This window comes from Dasypus novemcinctus, chromosome 12, assembly GCF_030445035.2.
Source record: "Dasypus novemcinctus isolate mDasNov1 chromosome 12, mDasNov1.1.hap2, whole genome shotgun sequence".
In the NCBI taxonomy this organism is placed as follows: Eukaryota; Metazoa; Chordata; class Mammalia; order Cingulata; family Dasypodidae; genus Dasypus; species Dasypus novemcinctus.
The window spans coordinates 36,829,935-36,845,348 of record NC_080684.1 but is presented as its reverse complement, the minus strand read 5'-3'; the positions used below and the strand labels follow the sequence as shown (position 1 = coordinate 36,845,348).

At 51.6% G+C, this 15,414-nt stretch overlaps 1 protein-coding gene and 1 non-coding gene across 2 annotated transcripts in view; both read right to left on the bottom strand.

Annotated features, from left to right (window-relative positions):
- Window positions 1-11,877: 11,877 nt before the first annotated feature.
- Window positions 11,878-12,062, bottom strand: LOC111762537 (U2 spliceosomal RNA). The gene has a single exon (XR_002795641.1). It is a non-coding gene; the product is annotated as a U2 spliceosomal RNA (small nuclear RNA).
- An 802-nt stretch (window positions 12,063-12,864) lies between these two features.
- NCKAP5L (NCK associated protein 5 like) overlaps window positions 12,865-15,414 on the bottom strand; it is a gene marked incomplete at its 5' end in the record, with an annotated part of 29,959 nt that continues 27,409 nt past the window's right edge. Inside the window, 6 exon segments of the mRNA XM_058309111.1 lie at window positions 12,865-13,697; window positions 13,983-14,122; window positions 14,207-14,249; window positions 14,251-14,516; window positions 14,809-14,890; window positions 15,077-15,239. Coding sequence (XP_058165094.1) covers window positions 13,485-13,697; window positions 13,983-14,122; window positions 14,207-14,249; window positions 14,251-14,516; window positions 14,809-14,890; window positions 15,077-15,239 — 907 coding nt within the window.

Below are 15,414 nucleotides of genomic sequence, written 5' to 3'. Positions count from 1 at the left end.
TCTGTGGGCTGACCTGGGAATTCGACCTCCCACTGTGACACTCCTGCTGACATGCATTCCATTTTGGGACTTGGGATCCTGAGAACGCGTTCTCCCCATGGCGGCCACTTGCTGCCTTCCGAGATCACAGATCAGTCTCTCCACCACCAAACTACAGCTGTGAGGGGGCAGAGGGGCAGACAAGTTTACAGGACATGCCCTAGGTTAGGATACTGACATTTTATCAATATCCATGCCAACTTTACTTTGGTATAAATTCCTTGTCAATTGAATAATATTAAAAGCCTTCAATAAAACAATGTGTGCTAATCTACGTGCTGTTTCATGTCAATTAGTAAGCTTATGCTTGCCAGTTTTTTTGTTCATTTGTTTGTTTTTTTTAGGTACTGGGGGCCAGGGATTGAACCCAGGACCTCGTATGGGGGAAGCTGGCACTCAACCACTGAGCCACATCGGCTCCCGAGTTGTTTTTTTCATTTGTTTGTTGTTGTTTTTTAGGAGGTACAGGGAACCAAACCCGTGTGGGAAGCAGGCACTCAACTTCTTGAGCCACATCTGCTCCTGCTTGCCAGTTTTATACCCAATTACATAAATATATATTTATAATATATATAACTATATAAAATATATATAAAAATATAAAAATTATATAAATAAGATATATAAAATTGACTTTTCACAGTATTTTTTGCACTGTCTCCTATCTTTATATAAAGACTTCCTTAGATATTGGGGTTAGTTGTGTATTGTTTAAATTCTCACTGTGCCTTCACAAATGTGAGATCTTTATTCTAACCTTTTTTGTAAAAGGTATCTAGTGATCTCCCTATGCAATAAACCACTACCCACCCCCCCCACCCCCCCCCCCAATCTGCATCTGGAGCTGAGCTGCCTGAGTTTGAATCATGGCTTTTCCACAGGCAAATTCTGCTGCTGGGCAATTTACTGACACTCTCTGAGCCTCAGTTTCTCATAATAAAATAGAATGACAATAATACCCTCCTCAAAAGGCTGTGGCGGGGAGAGTGAATGAGCTCAACTGATAGAGCGTCTGTCTACCATATGGAGGGTCCAGGGTTCGATCCCCAGGGCCTCCTGACCCGTGTGGTGAGCTGACCCATGTGCAGTGCTGATATGTGCAAGGAGTGCTATGTCATGCAGGGGTGCCCCCGCTTAGGGGTATCCCACACGCAAGGAATGCACCCCACAAGGAGAGCTGCCCTATGTGAAAAAAGCACAGCCCGCCCAGGAGTGGCACTGCACACACGGAGAGCTGATGCAGCAAGAGGACACAATGGGAAAAAGAGATGCAGTTTCCTGGTGCTGCCCGATAATGCGGGTGGATGCAGAACACACAGTGAATAGACACAGAGAGCAGACAACAGGGGGGAAGGGGAGAGAAATACATAAAACAAATAAATCTTTTAAAAAAAAAGTCTGTGGCAGGAGCAGATGTGGCTCAAGCACTTGGGCATCTCCGTCCCACATGGGAGGTCCCAGGTTTGGTTCCTGGTGTCTCCTAAAGAAGACGAGCAGATGCAACAAGCTGAAATGAGCTGACAAAACAAGCAGATACAATGAGCAGGGAGCAGATATGGCTCTAATGGTTGGGCACCCACCTCCCACATGGGAGGTCCCAGGTTTGGTTCCCAGTGCCTCCTAAAGAAAGATGAGCAGACAACAAATGGACGCAATGAGCAGACAGACGAGGGAAGCATCTTGGGGCAGGGAAGGCTGTGGTAAGAACGATCTGTGTCCATATGTATAAAGCACTTAGAACAGCGCCTGGCACATGCTGAGTGCCAGATGTGTGTTTGTTCTTAGATATTGTGACTGCTCAAGCTGAGCCCTGTGATGGAACCCCTGCCCTAGCCACTCACCGCTCAACTCCTTTATCAGCCAAACGCATCCTAGGGTCACTTCCACAATCTTCCTTTTTCAGTCCTTGAACCAGGCCTCCGCACCTTGCTAAGAGACAAAACAACCACCAAATTTCCACTTTCCTGCAGACTGGTGCTGTGGGGATTCCTCCCACTGAGCTTTGGAACCCTGGCCCTTAGCCAGGTCCTTCTCCCCTTTCTGCAGTGTCTTCACATCGTCACCACAGGATGAAATTCAAAAGGTACGAAGGGTACAGTGAGAAGTGAGCGTCCCCGTGTGGTGCATTGATAAGCAGGACCCAGCTTGCAGCAACTCCCCTCGAGGTGTGGTCTGTTTCCCCAGGCCTTGGGTCTAGGCGTGGCCTGGTGACTGGCGTCGGTCAATGGGTCAGTACCCAGACTGGGAGTAGGATGAGGTGAGTGAGGTTCCCACAGTACAAAATTGAAGGAGGCCCCGGAAGTGGATGTGGCTTAAGCAATTGGGCTCCCGCCTATCACATGGGAGGTCCCTGGTTGGGTTCCTGGTGCCTCCTGAAAAACACAGCTAGCTGGCGTGGTGGGCAGGCATGACAAACTGACGCAACAAGCTGACACAAGATGATGCAACAAGAGACACGAGAAGAAAAACATAAAACACAGTGAGAAACAAAACAAAGTAGGGAGCAGAGGTGGCTCAAGCGATTGGGTGCCTCCCTCCCACATTGGAGGTCCCGGATTGTCTCCGGTGCCTCCTAAAGAAACAAAGAAGACAGACGCTGCAAGTGTAAACAACGAGGGGGCGGGGGGAAATAAATTAAATAAAAAAATATATTAAAAACAACAAGGTGCTTGACTTGAAGGGAAAACTATCTAGGATTCATTTCCTTTAGAGTAATTTATTTCTACTTAAAGAAAGTTTGCCCTTCATGAAACAGCTATGTACCAAAAAGTTATAAGATTGTCCCTAGATTTACAGTGATAAATGAAAACTTGAAACTCTCCAATAGAACAAGGTATGCAGGATTTTTCATGTGGCTGGTTTTTGTTAAACAAAGAGAGCAAATTAACTTTCCAGAATGCGAAGATAAGAGCCAGACATTAATGGAGAAAGGGGGTCTTTTCACAGAAGCAGTGTAGTTCCCCATCCCATCTCCATGTGATGTCCCTCAATCATTCCATGACCATTTAGTTAAAAAAAAAAAAGCAATATGCTTGTGCACATACACCGGTAACTTTAAGTACAATATAGGGATGGGGAAGGGGAAAATGAGAGAATAGAGAAAACTATACTATAGTCGGGACCTGGTGGAGCCAAATTCCAACTTTTCTAATTGAGAGAGTATTTTTGGTCTGTCCAAAGTTCTGGAGTAAGGTAGCAGCTACCTTTTTTTAAAAAAAAAAAAATTGTACTTTAATAAACACATGGATGTGGTTTATATGTCTTCCAAAGAAATCAGGGAACTGTGTGAAGAAAGGCGATGTGTGACAAAGAGTGACACTATCTGAGGAATTTTGCTGCAATGGCCTCCCATACTTTTCTGAAACAATCATCCAGTGAAGGAAACATGTAACTGACATGATCAAGGAGCTGTTCTGCCACAGATTCGGTGTGGCAGTTTGAGATTATTTCATGAATCCCCAAAAGAGAAAGATTATGTTTATAAACTAATCCATTCCCCTGGGTGTGATGCCCTTTGGTTGCATTAAATTCAGCTGAGGGGCTTTTATTTTTTAAATTAATTAATTAATTAATTTGTTTAATCCCCCCTGCCCCCATGGCTTGCTTGGTGTCTGCTCTCTGTGTTAATTCGCTGCGCATTCTTCTCTGTCTGCTTGTCCCCCTTTGTTGTGTCATCTTGCTGCTCCAGCTCTCCACGGTCTCGGGCCAGCCTGCCTTCACAAGGAGGCCCTGGGAAGAGAACCCAAGGCCTCCTGTACGGTAGACGGGAGCCCAATCGATTGATCCACAGCCACTTCCCCTGAGGGGCTTTTGATTGGATTACCTGTTGAGATTGCCGTAGGGTTTTTTATTTTTATTTTATTATTGTTTTACATTAACTGTCAAGCAATTGTTCATTTTATTTTATTTTATTTTATTTTATTTTATTTTATTTGCTTTCCCACATTAATATCCTTCATTAGTTCGGTACATTTGTTACAACTGATAAACATATTGGAGCATTGCTACTAAATATGGATTATACTTTACATTATAGTTTAAATTTTTCCCTGCACAATTCTGTAAGTTATGACAAGATATATAATGGCCTGTCTCTATCATTGCAATGTCATTCAGGACAGTTCCAATGTCCTGAAAATGCCCCCATATTACACATCTTTCTCCCTCTTTCTCCTCAGAACCTCCAGTGGGCACTGCCTCCACGACAGTGATAAAAGTTCTTCCATTGCTAGAATCACAGTAAGTCTATAGTTGAACACTAGTCAGTCTACTCTAGTCTGTCATTCATTCTCCAATCCTGAGGATTCTGTGATGGTGATGCCCGCTCTGCCTCTAATTGAGAGGGGCTTAGATCGCATGGGCTGATGGATGGGACCATCTTGCTTACAACTGTAGTCTCTCTCTGTTCCTTGGGATGGTCGTTGTCCATCGTCATCTCTTTGTTGGTTGTCCTGGGTGGGTCCAATGAACTGGAGAGTAGGTGTTGCAACTCTGCCGAGATTCAGGACCAACTGGTACATGGAAAGAGCAAATATTTAAGTCTCTTGGACATAAACCTATCAACTCTAGTATGAACTATAGATGCAGATAAAAGGGGCATAAGAACCATGTGTAGGGAAACCTCAACTGAGTCCAACTCTGTCACATTGAGGAGCATAAATTCCAAAGTAGGGCCCCCTGGCAGGGGGCAGGCTCCCTTTTTAGTCTGCTCCTGCCTCCTCCTGGAACACATTGACTGAATCTTCATCTTCCATTTCCAACTGTGCAGTTGTGTTTGTTGCATTGCCTGGTCAATCGATTCTGATCTACTTCAGTGACGAAGCTGGTCATTCACAGTCAGCTTTCTTTAATTCACTAATTGGTGTGTGCCTCTTAATCTTAAAGTGCACCACAGATTCATCCTGCCTTGCCACCTTCAAATTAATAAGCTCTTGGGGAGCTGGTGTAGCTCGGTGGTTGAGCACCAGCTTCCCACAGAGAGGTCCTGGGTTCTATCCCCCTCCCCAGTACGTTCAAAAAAACCCAAAAAACAAAAAAATTAATATGATCTTGTTCCCCGTCTTGACTCCTTCCTTGGGGTTTTCATCAGCCATGGCGAGAGGTGGCGTCTCCTCAGCTGCTGCCTCACAAAGAGGTACCGCGCCCGCTGGGAAGGAGAGCAAAGCAGCCTGGGAGAGCAGCCGGAGGGGGGAGGGGGCGAGCCATGTTCACAACGCTTTTTTATTTTTTTTATATTTTCCTGTGTCAAGAAATATTCTCCTTATTATTTAAAAGATGACGTGGTATCTCACAGGATGAATTTCACGGTATGAGCGTAACCAATCGAATTACCTTTATAAAGAACATCTTTGTACTGCTCTCTGAAGATTTCATTAGGATAAATGTCCAGATACGGAATAAGTGGCTCAAAGGGCATGTGCATTGTCAAGGATTTTGGTACAAATTATTAAATCGTCCTCCAGAAAGTGTCGGCCAATTCACACTTACCCCATTGTGTGCGAAAAGGCTAATTTCCCGTAACTTCAGGCACGCTGGGTGCTATCGTGGATCCTTCAGATTGGTGTTCCCATTTCTACTCTTGCCAGAATGAATCCATTTGCTACACTGTAGTCACAGTGGTCCTTTTCTCCCCCCCACAAGAATAAGCACAAGAGCTTTATTCATAATAGCACAAAAGTAGAAAGAACTCATATTCACCAGCATGTGAATGCACCGATTGCAGTATATGTTCCTACAGTGGAACACTTACTCAGGAATGAAAGGAAACACCTACTAATCGTACAGTTCTGATGATCATCCAAATAGGACTGGCTCTTAAGGTCCACTATTTTTTAATCAATGGTATTTGGTATAATTACATAGTTGTGTGTTCATTACTTCAGTCGATATTAGGGCATTTTCATTATTTCAATAATAATAATAAGAAAACTCCTCTCCTCTCAATCTCTCTCTTGTTTGCCTTTAAAATCCTAGCCAGAGTCCGGACCTCCCTGCTTAGAGCTCCTCTATGGTGTCCCAGGACGCTCTGGAGAAAAATCTAAATTCTCCGCAGTGGGTGTCAGGGAGGTAAGCAGAGCCCGGGCATCTGTCTTGTGCTGTCCCCTTCCTGGAGATTATGTTCTAGCTGCTCTGACTCTTCCAAGTTCATCAGGAACATCTCAGGCTCTTTCTTCCCCCAGAGTCCCTGACACACGGTTCCCTCTTCCCCGAATTCTCCTGCCTCCCACCTTCTCATCTTGCACTTGCCGACATGCACCCGGTCCTCTGGGCTTAGCCGAAACGCCCCTTTCCCTGACTGCTCCTACAATGGTGCTGTCCAACAGAAACGTCATATGAACTGCCGACGCAATTTAAATTTTTCTAGTAGCCGCATCTTTATTTTATTAGGATTTATTTTATTTATTTATTTCTCCCCACCCCCTTGTCGTTTTTCACTTGCTGAGTCTGTTTGTCTTCCCTGTTTCTTTAAGAGGCACCAGGAGCCGAACCTGGGACCTCTGATGTGGGAGGGAGGTGCCTAATCGCTTGAGCCACCTCCACTCCCGGCTTTCTTGTGTCTCTCATTATGTTTTTCCTCTCTGTGTCTCTTGTTGCATCAGCTCACCGCGCCTGCCTGTCACGCCAGCTCGCTGTCTTCTTTAGGAGGTACCAGGGTCTGAACCAGCGACCTCACATGTGGAAGGCGGGTGTCCAGTTGCCTGAGTCACATCTGCTTCCCACCACATTTTTAAAAAGTAAAAATAAACAGATGAAATTCTCTTTAGTAACATATTTTATTAAACCATGTGTTTTACTGAAGAAGCTTCCTTCCTGGGCTCCTGTTCCCCACTTCGGTCTGGGTAAAAGGCAAGGACCTTTCACTGAGTCACAAGACCCTGCCTGAACTCTGGCTCCTATCAAATTGGCTTAGAATAAAATGTCTGATGATACTCAATGGCATGGAGCATGCGGGGGAGACAGAGCCACCTCTGTACTGTCGGTGGGACTGCAATTTGTTAGTATGCACAAACATTTAAATTAAACATACTTTATGACCCCCAGCAGTTCCATTTAGAGGAAGTTATCTTATGAAAATACGCAAGCAGCCAAAGACGCGTATGCAGCATTTTCTGTCATAGCAAAACCAAAACCAAAGAAAATGGAACAGCATACACCTAACTGCATGTCAGCAGGGAACTGGTCAAATAAATATGGCACATCCGGACAATGGAATTCCATGTACGGAGTGGAGATTCACCAGCTTCAGAAATAGCTGCAGTGCATGTTAAGGGCGAAAAGAAAGAAGCCGATGAGTAAGGATAGAAAATCTCATTGTCGAATAAAAGGTAAACACTGGTATGGTTATGACATGCATGTGCATTTTAAAAATGTGTGATGAGGGGAAGCAGATGTGGCTCAAGCGACTGACCTCCTGTCTACCCTACGGGAGGTCCAGGACTCAATTCCTGGGACCTCCTGGTGAAGGCCTGAGTAGAGAGCTGGCCTGTGCAGAGTGCTAGCCTGCATGGAGAGCTGGTGCAGCAAGATGACGCAACAAAGGGAGAAACAGAGGAGAGACAATAAGAGACGCGGCAGACCAGGGAGCTGAAGTGGCGCAAGAGATTGAGCACCTCTCTCCCGCTCTGGAAGGTCCCAGGATTGGTTCCCGGTGCTGCATAAAGAGAAGACAAGCGGACACAGAGAAACACCCAGCAAATGGACACAGAGAGCAGACAGTGAGCGCAAAACAACGGCGTGGGGGTGGGGGGATAAATAAATAAATTCATCTTTTTTTTAAAAATGTGTGACAGGATTGCACAGTAATGGAGTTATGTCTGGGGAGTGAGACTGGAGGTTGGAGTATGAGAGACACGCTTCCTTTTCCTTATATAACATTCAATTCAGTTTCAATTTTTTTTTTTACATCAACATGTGCTTTTATGATTTGTATGTCTTTAATAATTTAAAATCTAACTTAAAAGAAATCCTTCCCCATCCCAAGATCATAGAAATAAATGCTCACCTACATTTATTTCAAACTCATATGGCTTTATTGTAACTTTATTTATATGCTTAAATTGACTCGTACATGATTACAAATTGGGGCTATAATTCTAAACTTTGCTGCAGAGCATGATTGTCTCTTTTTAAAGACTTTTCTTTTGAAAAAGAAACACACTATTTGTAGAAAATCTAGAAAAGGGGAAAGAAGAAAATAAAAACCATTTGCAGCACGGAGAACACCTTTAACATTTGGGGACATTTCCTGCAGAAGGCCGAATGCCCGGCAAAGGGGAACCTGAAACAATTCCATCATCTGAGGCTGTGCTGCCACTTGGGGAGTTTCTGGCATTTGGGGCTTCCTTGGTTCAGGAAACTGCACAGAACGGGTGGTACACAATGGTGTTTTCTCTATTGTTCTTGGAGAAAACAGTGCCATCACCTTAATCCACTGAGCAGATGTTGCAAACTGAGATGTGAAGTGTTCAGCCACAGTGGGAAAAAAAAACAAGTGGTCTTTTAGCCAAACCGTTCCCTGAAGAGTAAGGAGGAACTGGCTCCCAGTGCATTTTTTTTCACAGAGTGTTTCCACCTGATGCCCTGAGATGGCTCCCTCCTCTGTTTGCTCATTTGTTTTGCTCGTTGTTTGTGCTTATTGTGTGCTCGTTGTTTTTTCTTGATGTCTGCTAGTTGTTGTGTCTCCTTTAGGAGGCATGAAGAACCGAAACTTGGGACCTCCCATGGGGGAGGCAGGTGCCCAAATGCTTGAGCCACATCTGCTGCCTGTTCATTTTGTTTCTGCTCGCTGTCTGCTTGTTGTTTGCTCACTGTCTTGCTTGTCATTTTTTTCTCATCTGCTCATTGTTTATGCTGGCTGTCTACTCATTGTCTGCTCATCTTCTTTAGGAGGCACCGGGAACTGAACCCGGGACCTCTCAGGTGGGAGGTGGATGCCCAACTGCCTGAGCCACATCAGCTCTCCACAGAATAATTTCTGGTGGCATTTCGGTCTCTTCTAGCCTGTGTGGGGACACACACAGTTCTGTGGGCGGCTGGGATGGCTTGTCTGGTCTGGACAGTCCCTAGCAGTATGATGGGGACTTACCCACCTTGGAACAGCTGGTAGGACAGTGCTGGCTCTGGGCACCGGGTGGCCGGCGCTGCCCTGTTCTGGTGACTGGCAACGGGACACTTTCCCAGCCCACCCACACTGCCCCCCGTGTCCCAGGGGCAGCAGTGACCTCACGCATTTGCAAACCCCGGAGCACAGAGCCCAGCGGCGGCTGACCAGGTCCTGGTGACAGGAACGTGGCCTGACCTGTGGTCTCTGCTGGCAGGAGGTGGAGCCGAGGGTCACCCCCCTGTGCTGAGCTTCTTCGCGGAAAGGAAATAGGATCAATATCCTGCAGACAAACAATTCTGTTCTAACAAGGAAATGAGGTAACCTAGCAGGTTCAAACAGAGAAAAAGGCTGGAAACACCAAGAAATGAGAAGTTATGAGAAGAATGCACACTTCTCTGAGCCTGCCCGGCAAGAGGCAGAGATTTGCCTCTTGGATAGTGGCAGATTTAAGGCCATAAGAGCAGAAGGGGCAGTGAGGCAGGGACCTGGGACCCAAAGACGGAGGTGGGACCCTGCCACTTAAACAAAACCATGACCTCTCACTTGACCCTTTGCCAAGTCTTTTAAATTTTTTGATGATTACATCAACTAAAGGAAACAGGAGGGTCAGAGGTTTGATGGGGGAAGGAGGTAGAAAGAGCAGAGAGTGAAGGAGAAAGAAAGGCTGATAGGAACAGCTGGACTGGCCCGGCCTTCTCACATTACACAGAGGAGAAAACCCAAGGCCTGGAGGAGGGACGAAACTTTCCCCCCAAAACCAGTCTTGCGGCCAAGACTGTCCACTTCCAGCCTTGCCCATTAGGAATGATGCACAGGGAAGCGGATGTGGCTCAATCGATTGAGCTCCCGCCCACCACATGGGAGGTACGTGCCTCCTAAAGAAGACAGCCAGCTGGTGTGACGGGAAGGTGCGGCAAGCTGACACAACGAGATGATGCAACAAGAGACACAAGAAGAATACACATAATGAGAAACACAACAAAGAGGGAACGGAGGGGGCTCAAGAGATTAGGTGCCTCCCTTCCACATCGGAGGTCCTGGGTTCAGTTCCCAGGGCCTCCTAAAGAAACAAGGAAGACAATAGACACAGCAAGTGCAAACAACAAGGGGCTGGGAAGAAATAAATAATTAAAAAAAAAAAAATGGAACGATGCACAGGCCAAAAAAGGAGATGAATCCAGACAGAGGAAGGTAAAGCTGCCCACCCAAAAAGGAACGACCCCCACCAGGCTCTACTGCACCTCAGCCCTGGGCAATCCCTGCACCTTCCTGAGCCTCGGTGTCTTTCTTTGTAAAATGGGGATGATGACGCTTCCTCTGGCAGGGTACATGGGGGTCAGGAATTGTGCGGCCAGGCAACATGGTGGGTGTTCATTTCCATGATGGTGGCTCCACTGCCCTCGGGTGCATGGTGGCTGGAGAGGCACAACTGGAAGCAGCGAGGGTCGCGGGAGCTGCTGACAGCTTCCCAGCCCCAACCTTCCCTGGGCTGGTCAGGGACATGACCAGCAACCGGCAGTACAATTGGGTTTTTTTCTCTTTTTAAAATTGTTGTAAAATATATATATATATTTTTTCCAGTTACTGGGGCTGGGGATTGAAGCAGGACCTTGTATGTAGGAAGCCAGTGCTCAACCACTGAGCTACATCGGCCACCCTGAGTTGGTCTTTTATTTATTTGTTTTTTTTGTTTGTTTTTAGGAGGCACCAGGGACCAAACCCGGGACCTCCCATGTGGGAAGCAGGTGCTCAACTGCATGGGCCATGCCTGCTCCCATGAAATTTTTTTTGTAAAGATTTATTTATTGACTTTATTTTTCTTTTATTTATCCCTCCCCTCCCCCAGATGGTTCTCTCACCTGTCTGCTCACTGTTTGTTCACCTTCTCCAGGAGGCACCGGGAACCGAACCTGGGACCTCCCACCTGAAAGGCGAGTGCCCAACGGCCTGAGCCACACATGCTCCCAGCAGGCTGCGGCATCTGCTGACTTATGGCATCTGCTCATTGCAGCGTTACAGTGCGGCAGCATCTAGCTTGTTGTGGCGGGAAGCGGTGTCTAGCTCATCTTCCGTCGGAAGCACTGGGACCTGAACCCGGGACCTCCCATGGGGTAGGCAGGCACCCAAGGTGTTGGGCCACATTTACTCCCCTCAAAAATTTTAAAGTGTACAATTCCGTGGTCTAAATACTTTTACAAAGTTGTGCTACTACACATCACTTTCCATTATTAAAACTTCTTTCATCACCCAAAGCAGAAACTCTGTACCTATTAAGTAATTATTCCCCATTATTTCTCTAATCCACTTCCTGTTTCTATGAATTTCCTTATTCTAGATAGTTCATAGACGTGGATCACACAACATTTGTCCTTTTGTGTCTGGCTTATTTCACTCAGCAGAATGTTTTCAAGGTTTGTCAATGTCCTTACCTGCATCAGCCCCTCATTCCTTCTCACTGCTGATTAATCCTCCACAGCATGCATCTTCCATATTTAGTTTATCCATTTATCTGCTGACGGATACTTGGATTGTTTCTACCTTTTGGCTCTTGTTGAATAACGCTGCTAGAACAATTGCATGCAAGTGTCCGAATCCCTGCTCTCAGTTCTTCAGGGTACGTTCCTCGGAGAGGAATGGATGGATCCCATGGTGACTCTGCTTAACTTTTTGAGGAACCGTGGAATTGTTTTCCACAGCGGCTGCATATGAGTGTTTCGGGTTTTTTTTTTTCTTGAAGGGGGTGCACCTTCCCAGAGGTACTGCAAAACCAGCTCCATGCGTGGAGTGGACGGAGCAAGCCCCTATCCCAGCTCCCAGCTCCCAAGATCCACTTAATAGATTGTCCTTGGATAGAGGATGGATCAGACGGTTGGGAAGAACAGAGACTACGTTGACCTTATTCGAAAGGCCGGGACGCGATTGCGTGTGAGTTTTGAGTGGCCCTGTCCACACACCCTTGGCCTTCCCGGGGAGCCTGCGGTGCCAACACGTGCCCACCTCAGGGTCCCCGTCTCCACCGCACGGGCACAACCTGCCCAGCGCCCCAGCTGGGCGTGTGCGCTGCCTGCGGCCTTCAGAGCTAAGCCACGGGGAGGCGGCAAGTGCAGGCCGAGACCAGGGGGTGCTCTGGAAAGTCACCCCATCCTTGCGACCAGGCCGCAAAGAGGCCTAGGTGAGAAGGTCGCCGTACCGCGCCTGGCACCACGCCCGTGGGGGGGCCCCGGCCTTGGACCACGATCACCAACGGCCTCCTCCCAGAGGGGGAGTCTGAAATAACTCCTGGACGCCTTGCTCCTCCCCACAGCCTCGCTCCTGCACCCCCCTCCCCTTCCCCAAACTGGGGCTTTCAGGGCCAGGGGAGCTTCGGGTTGAAATCTCAAATAGGTCTGGGGAAGTCTGGCCGCCTGGAGGATAGTAGAGGGGGTGCCGAGGGTTGGAGACCGCTGTGTCCCCCCGCACTCCAGATCTCAGCCCTGAGCCAGTGTGTCCCACCCCCTGGTGGGCAGAGGGGTCTGGCCGCCGTTGTCCTCCCCGCCTCCCTGGCCAGGGGAGTCTACGCACCCCACTTCCTTAACGGCCTCCTACGGTGCCTGGGCCAGCCCCCTTGGTGGGGCTAGGGGGTGACGCGCGGCGGCAGAGCTAGGGCCCTGAGCTTCCGGGTCCTGCAGCCCGCGCGGCATCATGCACCCATCCGCCCCCGAACCCCCACAGAGCAAGCAGAGTCGGGGGACAGGGAGGGGCCTCCACGTTTTATTAGGGACGCGGCAGAAGCAGAGGCTGGAAGCGGAGCAGCCGCATTTTTAACGACAGATAAATTAACCGCGGTGGGGGGGGGGGGGGGTGAGGACCGGGCCAGGGGCTTTAATGTAAAAAAACCAACGACAAAAAAACAAAACGCAACAAAAAAAGACGGACAAATGGACCCCAAAGATGTGGGGCAGGGGAGGGCAGCACCATCCAGACAGCAGAGAGGCCCAGGGCAGGCAGAGAGAGAAGGCAATTTGTCCCCCTCACCCCCAACGCCCCCAGCCCTGGCGCCTGGGGCCGCGCGCGCGGGCTCCGGGGCTCGGGGCGGGCGGCGGCCGGGCGGGGTGGGGAGCGCGGCCGGGGGGCGCGGCCCAGCACCACAGGACGGCTCCGCCGCCAGGGCCCCCAGCCCCTCGGAGGAAGGGCCTCGCTCTGGGCGGGAGAAGGGGCCCAGGCCGGGCTCTCCCTGAGCTGCGAGCGGTCGCCTCGCGGCGGGGCGGGCGGCGGGGTGCGCAGGGGCGCCTCCGCCTCCCCGCGCCGGGGGTGCGCCCGCCTCGGTGGTCCCAGCGGGCGGGGCGCGGGGAGGGCCGGCCGCTCAGCCCTGGCTCCCGCAGGAGGAGAGCGAGTCGTAGAGCGAGTCGCTGAGGGACTCCGAGGTCTCCAGCCCCGGGGCGCCCCCGCCGGCCGCTCGGCCCTCCTCGCCCATGTCCGACGTGCTGGGGGTGCGGCTGCCCCCGAACGCGGGGCCCGGGGGCAGCGGGCAGGGGCGGCTGGGCTCCAGGCTCTGCTCCTGGTCCACGGGCAGGGCCTGGGAAAGGGGGGCGGCTCAGAGGCCCGGCTCTCCTGGTTGGGGGTGGCCCCCGGAGGTGGGGGCGGGGGGGGGGGGGGAGGTCCAGGGAGGGGCAGGAGCGCATGGGCAGGGCAGTGGCCTGGCTGCCCAGGGCGGCCCCCGGGGGGGCACTTGCACGAAGCTCCTCCGGACGTGCTGAGCCGAGACCGTACAAGCCAGGGGTGCACCCCGCCGAGGGAACTGGGCTCCCCGAGTCGTTCCCCTCCACCCCGCCTGCCCCTCTCCCCCGCCGCCAAGTCTCACCATGGCGTTCCTGGGCAGCCCCTCCAGTTGTCTGGGTGGGCACAGGAAAGGGTCCGAGGTGCTGCTGGCTGCCCTTGCGTTGGGGAAGGTCCAGTTCTTGGCCAGCTGGACAGGGGGAGGGCCGGGGTCTTCACAGGAATCTGCCCAGGGACAAGGGGAAGGTGGGTGGTGGGGGGCAGGCCGCGCGGGGCTCAGCCCACCCGCCTGCCCGCCTGGACACTCACCATCAGGGCAGGCCTTCTGGCCCCGGAGGCCCGGGGGGGGCGGCGAGCAGCGCGGGGAAGGCTGGCACACTGGGGTGCCGCCCGCTCACCAGCAGCTCCTCCACGCCGGGCACCTCGCGCTCCAGCGTGTGCGCACGGCGTGGGACCTTGGTAAGGGGTGGGGGCCGGGGCAGGGGGGGCCCGGGTGGGGGCTCCAGCCGAGGGGGTTTGGTCTTGGGGAGATTTTTGCTGGGGGTCCCGCTGCTGCCGTGGTCTGGGGGCGGGAAGGTCCCAATGCCACTGTCGAGGGTTCGAGTCAAGGAGCCGCAGGCTGGGGAGGGGAGGCGCAGGTCAAGGAACGGAGGCTGCCTCCTTGCTCTGCATCCTGCCACCCTGGCTTGGTCCACGGGGCCTGGGCCTGGTGTCCCTGCCTGACAGCCCCCCCACCTCCCCCCCGTCACCCCCAGGCCCGGGGAGGGACTTATCCTCGTGCCACCTGCTGCCCGCCTCGTACTTGGCAACGAGACGGCACTCGGGCCTGCAGCCTGCTGCAGGAAGGAGGAGAGAGGGCGGGCAGGGGGTGAGGGTGCAGGGCCCACCCGCGCGCCCTGGACCCTGCTGACCTGTGAAGTGTGGGGTGGGCACCGGCTTGGCCAGGCTGTCCTCAGGCCCGATCTCTTCCCGCCTCCCCGGCTCGCTGCTCAGCTGTGGGGAGTTCAGATCTCAGGGTCCAGCCCTGCTCCCACCCGGCAGGGACCTGCCGCCTGCCCAGGCCTCAGAAGGCCCCGAGCCCCTCCCTGAGGCATCCAGCAGCTTCCGCGCCCCCCAGGAGCCCTGCAGCGGGTAAGGCGGGAAGCCAGGCCCCCACCCACCTGCTGCCCGAGAACCCACCTTCCCAGGAGGTTTTCCGCAGCCCTGCAGAGGGCCCACCAGGCCGTTTCGGGGCCCGCAGGCTGGCCAGGGGCCCTTAGGGTCTGAGGACAGCGGCTGGAAACCCCCGTACTCGGGCTTGGGTTCCCGCCAGCTCCTGGGCGGCAGCTCCTTGCCATCCACCCTACGGAAGAATGGTGTAGAGGGAGGTGAGGACGGGCGCGGCACCCCTGGGGACGGGGATGCTTCCCCAGGACTGGCCCCCCAAGCCTGCCCTCCCGTCGCTGGGAGAAGGCGGGAAAAGTCCCCCAAAGCCACCCTGGGTCAAGTCTAGAGGGCTCTAGGGCGTTTAGACCCGG